Source organism: Agelaius tricolor, unplaced genomic scaffold, assembly GCF_023055355.1.
Source record: "Agelaius tricolor isolate 1412-34295 unplaced genomic scaffold, bAgeTri1.0.p SCAF_23, whole genome shotgun sequence".
Taxonomy (NCBI): domain Eukaryota; kingdom Metazoa; phylum Chordata; class Aves; order Passeriformes; family Icteridae; genus Agelaius; species Agelaius tricolor.
Window position 1 is genome coordinate 13,401,178 of NW_027269283.1, and position 15,392 is coordinate 13,416,569.

General features: G+C 46.6%; 1 protein-coding gene and 2 non-coding genes across 7 annotated transcripts in view; all 3 read right to left on the minus strand.

Annotated features, from left to right (window-relative positions):
* Positions 1-509: 509 nt before the first annotated feature.
* On the minus strand, positions 510-600 carry LOC139599659 (small nucleolar SNORD12/SNORD106). The gene has a single exon (XR_011682286.1). It is a non-coding gene; the product is annotated as a small nucleolar SNORD12/SNORD106 (small nucleolar RNA).
* Positions 601-1,381: 781 nt separating this feature from the next.
* Positions 1,382-1,466, minus strand: LOC139599660 (small nucleolar SNORD12/SNORD106). The gene has a single exon (XR_011682287.1). It is a non-coding gene; the product is annotated as a small nucleolar SNORD12/SNORD106 (small nucleolar RNA).
* A 3,313-nt stretch (positions 1,467-4,779) lies between these two features.
* STAU1 (staufen double-stranded RNA binding protein 1) overlaps positions 4,780-15,392 on the minus strand; it is a 28,431-nt gene continuing 17,818 nt past the window's right edge. For 2 of the 5 annotated variants that reach the window (XM_071447089.1, XM_071447088.1), the window contains 8 exons: positions 14,083-14,313; positions 13,399-13,542; positions 12,139-12,285; positions 11,267-11,339; positions 9,535-9,854; positions 8,698-8,820; positions 7,263-7,348; positions 4,780-6,589 (listed from right to left, as the gene is read on the minus strand). In XM_071447089.1, the coding sequence (XP_071303190.1) occupies positions 6,502-6,589; positions 7,263-7,348; positions 8,698-8,820; positions 9,535-9,854; positions 11,267-11,339; positions 12,139-12,285; positions 13,399-13,542; positions 14,083-14,313 (1,212 nt within the window). In that variant the 3' untranslated portion in view covers positions 4,780-6,501. The remainder of the gene's footprint in view (positions 6,590-7,262; positions 7,349-8,697; positions 8,821-9,534; positions 9,855-11,266; positions 11,340-12,138; positions 12,286-13,398; positions 13,543-14,082; positions 14,314-15,392) is intronic. The other 3 variants (XM_071447092.1, XM_071447090.1, XM_071447091.1) reach the window with 2 other exon arrangements.

Sequence of the window (15,392 nt, forward strand, 5' to 3'; positions counted from 1 at the left end):
CTCAACAGGGGCAGCTTGCAGCTTCCTGGCCTGCTGGTTGCTATTCACTTTGGACATGATGGAACAGGAGGCCCAAAGGACCTCAAAGCAATGCTTCTGCAGGAGGAAAATCCCTGTACTCATTTCTACAATACCTAGGCTAACACTCATCAGTATGGTCTGGAGGGATAAACTGGAAGCACTCCCTTGCAGAAAGGTATTTCTTCCCTTTCCCCCGCCCCCCTCTCCTTTGTAAATTTAATTAAATGGGATTCACACTTACTTTAAAGACTTACCATTATTTGCTAGAGATTCAGACATGGGAGAGCAAACCAGACAACTGCCCACATCACACACTTCTTCACTGTCAGCTGCAGCCTGAACTTCAGGTCTCCCCAAGGCTCAACTCCCCACTTTTGCCTTCAGTGCCCTGGGGGTAAAGCCAAAGGGAACCATCAGCATCAGGGCCCCGATTTCAATATTTTGGGCATTTGTTAACACCAGGGTGTGGGACACAGCAACAATTCCCTGCTGGTGCATCAGACGCGATCTGGCTTGAACAGCAAGTAATCAACACTGTCGCTCTGATGGGGAAAAAATTTAGTCATCACTTACACCAGCAAATCCCTAGGAGCTGCGGCTGCACACCCCCAGCACTTGTGCCACACACCCACCTTCCCTGCCAGAACTATAGGCAATGAGGGAGTTAATGTAAATTCCTCCCCCAAAATGTGGCTGGTTGCATGCTCTACAAGTACAGAAGACAGGGAAATAGTCCCACAAAATGGAGAACAGCAATGTATGGGTGTTCTAGAGCAGAGTTCAAGACAGCCAAGTGATTTAACAGAAAAAGAGGCGCCAGGAAGAGATTAACAGATTATTACTGCCTTTTGCAGCCCCAGGCCTGGTGTCCACGTGGGGCTCCCGTTCCCCGCGGGCAGGCGCCGTTCTGCCCAGGCCATGAGCAGCGGGACCGCGCGGTGCCGGCGCAGGGAGGGCCCGCACAGCCCCCGGGCCGGCAGCCCGGAGCCGCCCCGCACCGCCCGTCCCGGGGCCCGGCAGCCGCTGCCGCGGGGCTCCTGCGGGAGGGACCCACACCTGCTACCTACAGCGACACCACCCTGGCAACGCGCGGCCCGTGTAACTCAGTAACTCCTTTGAAAGAGCAAATATATATACGTGCGGCTTTAATTCGGTTCGGAACAGCTATTTTGCAGACTTACCGCCTGGCCCTGGCAGAGGCTCGGGCCTGCCGGCGCACGCCGGGGAAGTGCCCTCATCGCCGGCCTAGCTCCGGGCACGGGGCTCCCGCAGGCGCCCTGGGCTCCGCCGTCCTACGGAGAAACAAAGCACAGTGAGCACCGGGAGCAGCGTACGGTCAGCACCGGCCCGCGGCCGCTTCGCTGGTACATCAGACACGACTTGGCTTGGACAGCAATAGTCAACACTGCCGCTCTGACGGGGAAAGAGTCATCACCTCCACCAGCGAGCGCCCAGAGAGCTCCGCCAGAGCTCGGCGGGGGAGCGGCCGGAGCCCGCTCAGGCGCCCTGGCGGACGGGCCCGGGGCCCAGCGGGAGCGAGGCGGTCACACGGCGCGGCGCTGCCCCGGCCGACAGGCGGGCACAGAGACGCCTCTGGCCGCCCGCAGAGGCCCAGCCCACCCCCAGGGAAGGGGCAGAGGGAACTCCCGAACGCTCCCCGCCCGCAGTACCTGCACCCACCTCGGCCGATGCGGAGCAAGAGGCCGCGGAGAGCCGCGTGAGGGAATTTATGGGCTCCGTAGGCCCCGCCCCAGGCCCGCCCCGCTGCCCGCGCTGAGGCGCCGCCATCGCCGCCATGCCGGGCGGGGCCCTGCGGAGCCGCCGCTGCTCCATTAGGAGCAGGGGCCGGCTCACAGCGAGGGGCCGGGCGCCCGTGTGCCCGCCCCGCGCTGTGGCGAGCTCGGAGCCGCGGGAGGGGGCGGGAGGCGCCGCCATTTCGCGGTGCCGCGCGGGGCGGGCGCTGCGCCGCATGGCCAGGCCCGGCCGCGTTGCGGGCGGGTGAAGGCGGCCGGGGCAGGCGGAGCGGGGCGAGCAGCGGAACTCGGGGTATCGGTACGTTTGGTATCCTTTGGGACCGCCGAGCGTGGCTTTGGACACTTAATTTTCTTTTACAAACTAAAATAAAAAACAACAGTTAAGAGCTACTCTGCCTTGTCCAAAGGCACGGCCGCTGCAGCGCCGACATCCATCAGGGCCGTGCTCCCCATGGCTGCCGGCCCGCAGCCGCCGCAGCGCGGTGGGCGCGCCCGCTCTCGGCTCGGGGCTGTGTCGGAGGACCTGCCCCTCTCTGCAGGTACTTGGCTTTTAGGTGCTTTAGACAGGTAAATTATGTTGCGTTAAACCGTCTGCCATTGACTAACGTGAGGAATGAAATAGAAAGCAAAAGATGTGTCTTGAATGAAAGCAGCCCAGTTTGTAACCCAAGCACCAAGTGAGTTGTGATTTTTATAGCTAAAAACTCGCCTTGGGAAGGGGCTGTGACCGCAGTCCCCGGCCCCGGGGGAGCCGTGCCCACGCCGGCCCTGGCACTGCAGGCGTTCCCCGAGGCAGCGGCGTGCGCAGCCACCAGCGCTGCCCGAGCCCGCACTGCGCCCGCCCGGGGAAGGCAGCAGCTTCTGTCCGGAATAACACCAGCGGAAGAGATGGGCTTGAAATGGAGCAGGGGCACGGGCAGGGAGAGGAACAAAGCCAGAAGCCTTTACAGCATCTAGGACTAAACGCAGGAGAGGAAGAGCTGTGTCCTGCAGGAAGAAGCTCTGGTCCAGACTGGCTCAGAATCCTGTCATGGCTCCATGCTTTGCTTTTTTTCTGTTTGTAAAATACACACTGCTTAATTCAGCTCCTGTTAAAATGATTTTTCCAAATTAAGTGTGTTTGTAGGCAAATAATTTTTGAAAGCAGCTTATCAAACAGGACTTGTGGAATAAATCTCAATGCTGTTAATCCAAGTACCAGAACACCAAAAGATGAAAAGACAATCAAAGGAAGGACATTTTAAGAGGATTACAGGGAAAACTAATCTTGTTACACCGCAAACCCCTGTCACATGCACAACTCAAAAGGAACTTTAAACGTGATTTGTGCTGCCTAGCTTGGCAAGGAAGGGAAAGTGGGGAGGTCTGAGATAGTCAACAGCTACAGCAGAACTTAGTATTAAATTTATTCAATTTTATGTTTGGGTTTTATTCTCCTTGGCAAAACCAGGTGGAAAATATCTTTAGCTAAATGAGTTCTTCAGCTCAGGCTCATTGGACTCAGGAAATTCTCAAGAGGCAGCAAAAGTCTCCAGTCCCAGTTTTCCTCCTTGTTCCCCTGCAGTGCAGCGGGAGCCCTGGTGCCCCACAGCCCATCCCAGGACATCAGGGGACACTCCCGTGCCCTGCCCAGCCTCAGGCGTGCCCAGGGTTAGGGTAAATGAAAGACATTTATTTCTTTTTAAAGTACCACAGCCCCGAAGAATTTATTTGTATTCTCTGCCAGCCCTCACAGGGATTCTGTCAGCATCTCCCATGTGCCAGCACTGAACCATTCTTTTCTCCGGGCAGGGGAGATGGGAAAAGATGAACTGTTCTTGAATTGCTAAACAAATGTTTCATGTGCCATCCTCTTAACTGCTACATTTTTATGTTCAGGGTTCTTTTAAAACCAGAACTGACTATGAAGAAATCTAAACTTCGGTAGGGATAAAACCTCTGTTTTACCAACATAACCTAAACCAGCACCAGATGCCTACAATATTCTTGACATTTCTAATACAGATTGTGATTTTCCAGCAAATAGACTTTATTTTAAAAAAAGGCATCAAGAAAGCCATTAAAAGATCTCCCTGAACTGTTGGGTCAGCAGCTTCACTGTGATAGTCAAAATAAAACAGTCAGCACACTGATGGGGGCTGGAAAAACAGCTTCATGAGCTTCTGCCAAATCACACACACTGTTCTTTTAGAATAGGAAAAATCCCAAACACAAAATTCACAGGATGGATTACTGCTATGGCTCCAGGCTGTTTCCCATTCAGCTCTCCTACAGACCCTTTTATAAGAATTAAAAGGTGCATTTTAGCTATCTTGCAGGCCAATATTCCCAAAAATTTGGCAGAAATTCTTTCAGATCTTAATCCTGAAACCAAGACTGATGGATCACAAGGTCATATTTCTTCCTTGGGGAATCAGGCCTTCAGGCTCTGAAAGCAGGAGTGGAAGATGGTGAGCGCAGCCCTCCCTGCCCTGCCCTGGGCAGCTCTGCGTGCAGAATGGCTGCAAGGTTAAAAGGCTGGGGCAATGAGGGGGCAGTTCTGAGGAGAAACAAGAACACTGTTTCAGCTGTGTCTTCTGCCTTTGCTGCATCAGGCACAGAGGAGACAACAGGAAAAGCCCCACTTTTATCCAGAGCTCAGGTCAGCTTACCCAGAATCCACACGGAGTGTCCCACCAGGAGGCTGTGATTGCAGCAAGGTCTGGGAGAGGAGACACTTCGCTTACACAGGCCCAAGAGGGGATCAGGGTGTTTAACAGCACTGAACAGCTCCCTGTGCCAAAGTGCCTTAATCCAGGTTCCTATAAAACACAGCATGAGCCACAAGTGACTGCTGCAGAAGAGTCCCAAGAGCAGGCTCTAGTCCCATCCGAGGAGAAAAGGCAAGTGCAGCAGATGAAGGTAGGGAGAACCTGGGCCCACCGCTGTCAGTCCACTCCCTGCTTTCCAATAGGAATGGTTTAGTAAGGAGTTTCTGAGTTGGAAAAATTTGCAATACAAAGCCTCAGCCTAGCAAGTTTCTTTTAATTTTTAAATGTACAGCATTTTAGTTCTACAAATGTAAAAAAAAATTAAAACCAAAAAAACCTTTACAATGTTTGGGGGTTTTTAGCTTATAATGATCACACCCAACGTGATTCAATGCAATCTGGTCTTCAGTTCCTGTGGCCCGATTGCTTTGGATGATGCAAATAAAATGGCCAAGACATTTAGCTCTGAGACAGCACCTGCAGGAACTGCCCTCTGCGGCAGAAGTTCCCGTGGGCGCTGCACACAAGTGTAGGAACTGCTCCTGCAGGTCACAGGTAGGTAAACACTGACCGTAGCTCACACTGGACGAGACACAGACGCATGTCAGCCTGCGGGGCCAGGGCTGGGGCCAGCGCTGCTGCAGGAGCCAAGCTCTGCTCTGCAGCACCGCCCCCAGCATCGCTGAGCAACGCAAGGCTGGGGCTCAGCTTACAAGCAAACAAGGAAACAGAGTTAAAGTCTCTACTTCGAGGAAGTCCCATCCACTGGCTGTGCCAGGTTCCTCGTTTAAGCGAACTTTTAAGTTTCAGTTTAAAGTCCAGTTTGAGCTCCCATTAATACAGCTGCACTAACACTGTGGCACAAATAACAAACTGTACCCACGTTACTTTGCATTCCCTTGCTCTGCCAGGTCTGCACACCCTGCACAGCACAGAACATAGAACATTCTCTATGCACTCGAGAACCACTGGAAGTTACTCCACAGCTCAACACACTGCCCAGACTAGAGCACAAGCATTACAAATCTATAAAAAAGCAGCCCCTGTGGTGGTGTACAGGAATAAACTAACCAAAAAAATTTAGTATTACCATTTATTGGTGACAAACACTACGTTTTACTTACATTCCATGGGGAGAAAAAATTCCAGCGTAAACAATGAACGGAAGCAGTACTGAACTCGCGCGGCTATCGTGCTGTACCTGGACCAATGCAAACCTCAGCGCGCACCGACCGTGCGCAAGAACACAACATCAAAAGCAACACAGTTATATATAAACATAGGTAATTTTTTTCAGCCCTACATGGAGATGTAATTAAACAGTATAAAGCACTCAAGGAAAATCAATCTGCAGTTTTATATGCACTACATTGAGATCATATCCTGTACTGTAGTGAGCTGTGAGCCACCAACACACAGTCCCTAAAACACAGCTCAGAGATCACTGAAAGTCACGTTGCATTCGAGTTCCCCTACCCCACACTCAAGAAAACTAGAAATTAACCAAAAATGATCAAACCAAGTTTAAAATTCCTAAAGTGTTTAAATTCATTCAACCATTAGATAATTAGGGTTGGTTTGCAAAAATATGGGGCTTTTTAAAATGGTGGGACACAGCCTGTTTCCAGTGAAACGCTGCTATTCCAATAAAACCAAAATAACCACATACATGGATATGATCTTCCCAAGTTAGTTCACAGGTAACATGTCAGTCTCAGAAGACAAAGTTTCTAAACTGTGCTATGGTTCTAGATACAATTAAGAAACTTTTAAATGAAAAATGTATAGTGTCATTTCAATCAAAACAACATAATGAAACTAAAAATGTATCACTGTTTGAAGAAAAAGCAACAGTTATGATTTAGACACTACAGTAGGTTGTAGAGACTGTAGCACTCCAACAGTTAGGTTACATTAAGAGGAAGCATTTGATTTTCTCTGGTGCTTTCAGGTTTGGGTTCAGTCAAGAGCCTGTTTCAGGCAGTGCTGTCCAGTGTTTGTCCCAAAGGGTTTGCGCTCGCCGGTTTGAGGAGAGGGTCACTTTCCATTTCTTGTTTCACACATCTAAAATGAGAAAACACCTGTTACTTAGGAGACAAAACGCTATTTCCACAAATAAAATACTTTAAATTGGACACAAATAATTTCATGTGCATTTAACAATTTGTTACCACATAACTGCCCTGATTTTTAATCAATTAGCACTTTGTTAATCTCACCACTGTTAATCTGAGAGCTTATTATCTCAATGAGAGGCTCAACTTTCTCTCCTCCCAAACCCAGCCAAGAGAATAATTTGCACTTCTCCACGCTTCTGCTGAAAATGAGCTTTGACCCCTGCATATCCCTTTACCTGTGACACACAAGATTGCAAGAGAGAGAGAGGAGCACCTGGAACCCCAAGGCCACTGCAGAGTCACACTCCTTACAGAGAAATGGGAAGGGGCAGCTGAGCTGAGGGAGGCCAGAGCCGCCGGGGCCCAGAGCTGTCACACAGGGCTGGGGTCACACCACAGCCAGCACACGTCACCCACTCACTCCTGCTCAGCGCTTTGCCTTTGACACCTGACAGTGACAGGACTGACCATCCAACCCTCCCTCTGGTCCTGCTGGAAGGCAAACAGCCCTTGGCATTTCAACCTTTCTGGCAAATCAAACCCCTCACATGTTATTTGTCTAAAAACTCTCAAAGGGTTAATTTGCATCAGTGCAAGGGACATCAATGGGAACCACTCACACAGACATTGGTCCATTTCCTGTCCTTGGCATCTCTGTGGTTTGTTGGTCCAACTCAGACAGCAACTTTAAAATATTCAATGCAGCCTAAAGAGAAGAGAGAGCACTCAGCAATTCAGCCTCCAGACAGTTAAGTAATTTAGTGAAAGCACTCACTTAAACCCAAACAAATGTTCTTATTTTGGCGATATTTTTAAAGAATTTTTTTAAGTTCCACAGTTATGGTGGAAAATGCAAAGGTGTAGAATTTCATCTTGCTTCATTAAACAATTGGATGGTGCTGTGACTGGGGATTCCCACTGCACTTGTTTCAGCACTGAGGGAAAACTAACACACCAGGACTAGAAACAGCAAGAAAAGAGACACTAAATTAGTAACAGCTCAAACTGTGCAGAGCTTAAGACAAAGGACAGAAAAATACACAGAACCAGCGTCCTTTTCCAAAAAAGAAAACAAGTTACACAAGAATCAAAACTACAAAACAGGAGGGGCCCACGTGACTGTTCAGCAGGGTCAGTGTGACAGGGCTCAGGCCAAGGTCAGTCACCTCCCCTGAGAACTGACTTCTTTTTCCCACTTCAATCAGACCAATTTCAGGTGCAGCTTTCCAGCATATCCCTGACTCTGGCACGTGCCTTAGTGACAGCTGAACTCTGAACTGAGGAGGGGGCTCACAGTGTCCATTGCGAAAGTACTGCAACAGCTTTTAGTATAAAAATCAGCAGAATCAGGTTTTCCTAAGGGTATTCAAATACTGCAAATGACTCCTTCAGGCTGCCACACTCAGATCACCTCTGGAGACCAAAAGAACAAGAACAATTCCTCTGAATGGGAGCAGACTGAGAACATCCTATCAGCTTCACCTAAAGTCTTTTAGAGCCAAAGTCCCCTGCAGGTTTCACTTCAGCAGGCTCATTCTTTCACAAAGAAATATTTCAGCCACTGGTAATAAAAAAATCTCTTTTATAAAGGGAGCTGAACAGATTTAGAGTGTCTTTTACTATCCAATGCTGAGCTGCATTGGATTTCTTCCATAGGGGATTCCACTTCCACTGCAAGTCTGAGAACCTGAGCCCAAGTATCACAGTTGCCAATGAAACATCAGCCCATTCTGATATAATAAGGAAATAAGCTGTTAGGTTTATACATTCCTTTTTGTGCATTTACTGTCATGGGCTCATGCAAATACTATCAAGACAAAGCAAATGTGTTTTTTGTAGACCAAAACTGTGATCAAATATTTAGCATATTAAGCATTATTCAGATTACATTCTGTTATTATTAATCATTATTTCTGCAACCTGTGAAATATTAGACAAAAATTAGCCAGGGAACCGCAGAACATTTAATTGCTCCCATCAGTGATATAAAACCTTGGTGTCCCCGCAGGGAAGGCCCAAGAGCAGCATTTCAGCAATGTTCATCATACATCATACCATGTCATGGCAGGACTCCACATCCTTTCCAATCCCATGACTGATCAGCGGTGGCTGAGAGGAACAGTTTATAAGAGATACAAACTCATTCTTGTTATTTTTTGGAAAGTCCTTATATTCAACCTGAAGAAAAGAGAAGGATTTACTTCTTTTCAGTTAACCAAGTACTGGAAGTATATCACAACTGCTACAGATTATTTGCCCATATATGACACTGAGCCTTTCTTCTCGTCATTCTCTCAGCCAGAACCCCTCCATTTAAAGTTTAACCTCACTTACAAAGGTTTTTAGTACGCACAAGAGCTTGGCAGGGCTCCTGAATGCGAGTGGCTACTTAATAATGATTGTTACTGGAACCTTTATCCTGATCACTGCTAACTGCTTTTCAAATTTCTGTATTATGTTTTTTGATCCACTGAGCTCATCTGTCATATGAATATAGGAACTTAATGCAATTCCCATTAAAGGGAGCAAAGGTGAGAAAATGCAGAGCTTACAGGAAATGTCAATGTATGACAGATTAGTGAAAAAATCTGATTTCACATCAGCCAAGTTCAAAGTCCACAATGTCTTCCTACATTGGGACAATTTTCAGAAAATGCTGCTTTAATTTTGTTCTTCCAAGACGTCAGAGTAGCAGTGAATTGGGGCTGAGAATGGTACAGAAATGCACACTTGAAAATTAAATTTAAAAATATGTAAAATTTGGCACGTGTCATGGGTAAAGCGAAATGGTTACATGCATTTCAGCAGGCTCAGAACTCATCTCTCACCAACAGAACTAAAAAGCTTTTGAACAATAGCTTTGGAAGAAGTGCCGTGAAGTTGAACATGTACCTGGATTCCTTGGACGTTGGAGAGATAGTCCAGCTGCTCGGAGGGCCTGGTCAGAGGCCCATGGGGGAAGTGCCCTGAGGAGCTGCTGCTCTTCAGGATGGTCTCGGCAGTGGGAGAGGTGCCCCCGTAGAGCAGCTCCCGCGCGATCATGGCCGTCACCGTGGCCTTGGCGGGGTTGGGAGCTGCCCGACTGAACTCTTTGGTGTGGTGTCCTTGATTGGCTCCGACAGCCTGTGCAACCTCAGGGACCATGGGAAGAATGCCAGCAGGAAGCTGCTGATGGCTGAGATAAGGCATCCTGAACTCATCTTCTTTATTACCTGGGAGGAGAGAGGTGCACACTGAGGAGGAGCTGCTGTTTGAGAGTCCTCCTGCAGGCACACACAGGCACCAAAAGTCACTTTGGAAAAAAATAATTCATTTCAAATTACTTTTGACATACTAATAAGCTTGGTAGGCTCAATCAGCCTTTGGAGGGCCAGAGCTTCAGCATCATCAAGACAGAGCTTTCTTACTGAATTACTAGCTCGGTGCAACAGCTGCTTCTGCACCTTTACCTCCAGGAGGAGCTTCTCCAGGTCAGTCAAGCTCACAGACACCTCAGCTGCAACCATATTCTAAATATATGTTTTGCTTTCAGAATTTTCTATTCCATCATTTAAACTGTAGGAGCAAATAATGAAACCACAGAATGGCCAGAGCCACCATTAAGGATGTAAAGAGAGTGACAGTCCACAAAGTTTAAACTGCATATGGTGAGAACAAGCAGGTAGGAAAGGTAAAATGGAATGTTAGCACAAAGAGGCAAGACTATTTACAGCAAATGTCCAGCCACAGTCAATTGACAGCAATTTGCTGACATTATGGTATAAGTTAAAGAGGGATAAGAACTTTACAGCTTTTTAAGGGGAACTCACACAGAGTTATGGCTGAAACTTGCACAGGTGTGCTCAAGAAAGGTGGGGAAGATAGTGCCACCAAAATAAACCAAGGAGTCATTTTTATGGCAGAACAGATTAATGAAGTTCTGCAGGACTGAGCTGTTTCAAGTCTAAGGATGAAAGCCAAAATTTGTAAATGGAAGAAAGCAGGAATAGCAAAATCTGAATAGGAAGTCAGGAAGTTTACCTAAAATCTTCTGGATGCAGTAAAACAGTACTAAGGCCCATGCCAATTCCAACTTATTATAATTTAAATAGCAAAGTAATACTTAAACACGTAAAGTACCTGAAATATGCTCTCCAGAACAGCAATCTGTGGTGATAGACAAACTTTCCATAATGATTCCTCCCACCAGATGACATTCCAGAAAGCAATGTCTGTGTCCAGGGTGGCCAGGCTTGAGGTGTTTTGATTCCAGCCTGCCACCCTGGGTGTGCCCATCACAACTATTCACTGCCTGAACCGAGGGCAGGCACAGCTCCTGCTCTCAGCCATCAGAGACCAGGCACAGACTGAGGTGGTTCTGGACAAGGCCATTCCTTCCCTCTCCAACTCTGCCTGAGGCTGACCAGTCAGTACTGACACCCTTTCTCATCTTCAGGAACAGGGGCCTTGGGAGGAATATGCTCTTTGAGGTTTGAACCAAACCTTTCCAAGGGCTCCATTTGGTTTGCAAGGCAGCAGCTGCACAGCTCTGCTCATCCCAGAGTGCTGGATGGCACTGCTGAAGGGACTGGGAACAGCCCTGACACCCCCAGCTGGGCCCTGCTGCTTTCACCAGGTTACTCACTAGCTGAAATCTCTTCAGAGCCCGGCTCAAAGAAGGTTACTTTTCTTCCATCACCTGGTTTCTTCACTGGGGTCTTAAAAATAAAAGAAAAGGAACTCAAACACACAATATCCCTTTTAAACGTTTTTCCCCCAAATTCTAAAGTTTTCAAGGTGCAGGTGATCTGACCAGCCAAAATTTTACTGAAAATGTTATTATTCTAAAACATCAATAACTACATTGCTATCAAAAAAAGAGAAGTTCGGTGATTCTTATTCACTGAAGGCCTAAAACTACCACATCTCAGAGAAGTGGTATTAGGAACACAGCTACTCAGAACCAGAAACCAGAATAAAGGCAGTTGAACTGCCATTAGTCACTGGTACTGCTGAGGGGAGCACACCAGACACCAATGAGCACGTGCATGAAAAGGAGAAAAGCAACCCTGGCATCTGCTGAATCACCAGCAGAACACAGAAGGCTCCTTCCCTCAGAGAGACCTGGAACTTTTCACTGCAACTGTGACAAGGCTGTGTAAAACCATTGCTAGCAGAGCACTGTAACCTACAGTCCTCTGCTAGCAATGGTTTTACATAGCAAGCTCCTAACACCAACACATTGATTATCACAGGTTCTGAGACATTTCATAAAGCACAAATACATTAATTTATCCTTCTGATGAGACTTTCATTTACCTGAAAACCCAAATGCTTAATGTATCCAAAACACTGGATATTTAATATTTTTTCAGAGAGCAGTCCCCTCAATACAATTGTTTTCTAGCTAGGGCAGAGAGAATGAACGACCTATCCTGTTACTGCCTTGCAAAGCTGCTTGTGTTCAGCTCAGCCTTTGCTGCAGCATTAACCAGCTGCTGCTTCCTCAAGACTCACCTTCTCTTCTGTCTTTAATGCTGGTTTTGGAGGCTGAGGTTGAGGGACTTTGAAACCTAAAATTTCCAACATATTTTCTGCTGCATTGCGTTTAGCAACCTTTTTGTTCGTGCCCATTCCTTCAGCTGTGTGTACACCAACTTTCACCTGGACAGAAGAGGAAGAAAATTCAATTCTTAAGCAGTAGTATTGGGATTCCCTTATTAGTGATCTGTGTCTCCAGCATGCCATGAGTCACAAAATAGTTCAAGTGATCATTGTTCTGAGCAAGTTGTCATTTATTATCAATAATCATTGGCCTTCAAGCACAAAAAACCCAAACAGAAGTCACACAAAGAATTGTATTTCATCATCTCACCTTGGGAACCCAGGCTAGTGTTAATAAATCCTACATTACAAAATACAAGCAGCTTAGTACCTCTTAGCAGAGTATTAATACTCCTGTAAATTAAAACATTAGGGTTACAACACAGACTACTGGTGTCCTGTGCAATTTTTTTTTAAAAAATTACTCAGATCAATTTTCTTAAACCTTTATCTCTGTGAATGTAGCCCATTAGATATTTTGTTAAATCATGTCATGGAAATCTGTTAAGCCTGTATATCATCCTGACAACCTGACTGCCATAAGAAAAAAAAAAAATGAGGTGCCAGCCCCAGCTCCAGCTGTGTGCCACTGTCACAGGGTCACAGCCCCAGCTCCAGCTGTGTGCCACTGTCACAGGGTCACAGCCACAGCTCCAGCTGTGTGCCACTGTCACAGGGTCACAGCCCCAGCTCCAGCACTTCACAGGGTCACAGCCACAGCTCCAGCTGTGTGCCACTGTCACAGGGTCACAGCTCCAGCTGTGTGCCACTGTCACAGGGTCACAGCCCCAGCTCCAGCACTGTCACAGGGTCACAGCCCCAGCTCCAGCTGTGTGCCATGGTCACAGGGTCACAGCTCCAGCTGTGTGCCACTGTCACAGGGTCACAGCCACAGCTCCAGCTGTGTGCCACTGTCACAGGGTCACAGCTCCAGCTGTGTGCCACTGTCACAGGGTCACAGCCACAGCTCCAGCTGTGTGCCATGGTCACAGGGTCACAGCTCCAGCTGTGTGCCACTGTCACGGGGTCACAGCCCCAGCTCCAGCTGTGTGCCACTGTCACAGGGTCACAGCCCAGCTCCAGCTGTGTGCCATGGTCACAGCCCCAGCTCCAGCTGTGTGCCACTGTCACAGGGTCACAGCCCCAGCTCCAGCTGTGTGCCATCACACCCACCTGCATGACGAACTCCCTGCGCCTGGGCAGCCCACGTTCTGTGATGAGCATGTACTCGGGCTCCTTCTCCTTCTTGGCCTGCTGTATCTGGGCAAGTCTGCTAATGGGATTCATTCCTTGACCGTATTCTGGACTTGTTTGCAGCTACGTAGAACAGTGTTTAGGAAATAAGCCAAACTTTATGAATATTCAGTTTAATAGACAGAATGCAGCATGTCTCTGAATTAATTCATCTCTAGGTTTTAAAAATACTGAAATAAAAGTTGCTTAATGAAACACTGTCACAGGCAAAGAGAAATACTGAATTTATTTGGCTCCACTGTCACATTTGACCACATGTAACCTACCCTGCTAATAGCTTTACAAATTCTAATCCTGCTATATTAGGAGGGACAAGCTTGCAGGAGAATTTGTACAAGCAAAACTCGAAGCTGTAAAGTCTGAGGCTTGAAAGTCAGAGCTTGATTTTTATGTGCTGCTCTTTCCTTTATAAGGTTTCTCTTTCATCCTGAATTTACTGATAACTGCTATAAAAGTGGTGTCAGAACCCCATTAGAGTGGGAGCAATTTGTTGCACCAGAGGGCTGGTAAAGGCTGAGCAGCTGAAGAGTGTTTATAACCAACTCAGAAAAGCCTCTCTGATGATTATTTGCACAGTAAAATTTCCAATCTTTTCCCCCTTACCTTCACTATTGATTTTGTTTTCTTTTTGATTCGTGGCTTCATTTTCTCAACTGTAGGAAGGGGTGGCAATTTTTTCAGTTCTTCTAGGACTGCTATTGCAGCATTTTTCTTTGAGATCTTCTTGCTCTTTCCTTCACCTTCACCCATAAATTCTCCAACTGATACCTTGGTTACAAAACTCTTCATATGGGGAGGACCACTTTCCTTGGTCACCTGTTTCAGAGGGAAAAACTGAGTGAAAGCGTGATAAACACTTATTAAAAATGGCAGGGCACATTGTTTATAGCAAACTTCTCTCAAGAACTAAGGATAAAGAGATTTTAGATTCTCATACAATCCAAAAAGTAAAACATATTCTAATAACATATTCCCACCCAACTAAGCATATATTTTTAAAAGATCAGATGCAGCAAGCAGTAAACACTATTTACACAAGTCATTAACCCATCTTATTTAATTTACTCATTTACTGTTTCAGTACAAAAATAGGACTGTTCTATTCCACCAGTGTGTACTTCCCCACAGTTAACAGCACCTCATTAAATATATCATGGTACAGCAATAAAACATTACAGAGAAAGCAACTATTTGGGATCTAGCATTTTAGTCCAGAAATTCTGATTTCTGAACTCTGAAGTTCTGAAGAAACCAGAAGACATCTAAGAGACAGCTGCCCACTACAGATTTAGGCTTTTAACTCCATTCATAACACATCATACTCCAAAACATCCATAAAGTCAAGAAGTAAGAATTAATTTTAAGAGCTTCCACCCACAACTGGCTTTGTGTGACAGTGTATTTTTACCAGTGATACTCAGGCTAATCTGCAATAATTGAAAGTTTCATGTAAAATTTCATAGAACAGTTTCAGAAGTAATTTAGTTACACACAATGGCATTTTCTTACTATAATAATTCAGATGGTTGGATTAAATGTTACTTTGCCAGCTCAGAAAAGCAGCATGATAAATTAATATTTCAGTGAAACAGAGATGCTCGTGTGGAAGCTCCTAATTTAAGATAACTGAAATGATCAAGAGGGGCAAAGAGGCAGCAAGCAGCCAGGCCAAAGGGAAAGGAAAGTCAGGTGCACATGAGGTCCCCTCATGGCAAGAAAAGAAACCTACTTGTGAGATTCTGCACTCATGGGTAGTCCAGATCAGTGCTTAATTAAGCAAATACTTCCATATGTGTCTTTCAGAGTGAGCTCTACTCTTTTGCCTCAACTCTGCACTTCCATGTTCTAATCATTAATTCAGGGTTGTGCTTTGGTTCTTCACTGTAATAAGCTTTTCTCAAAAAGCTTGGAAA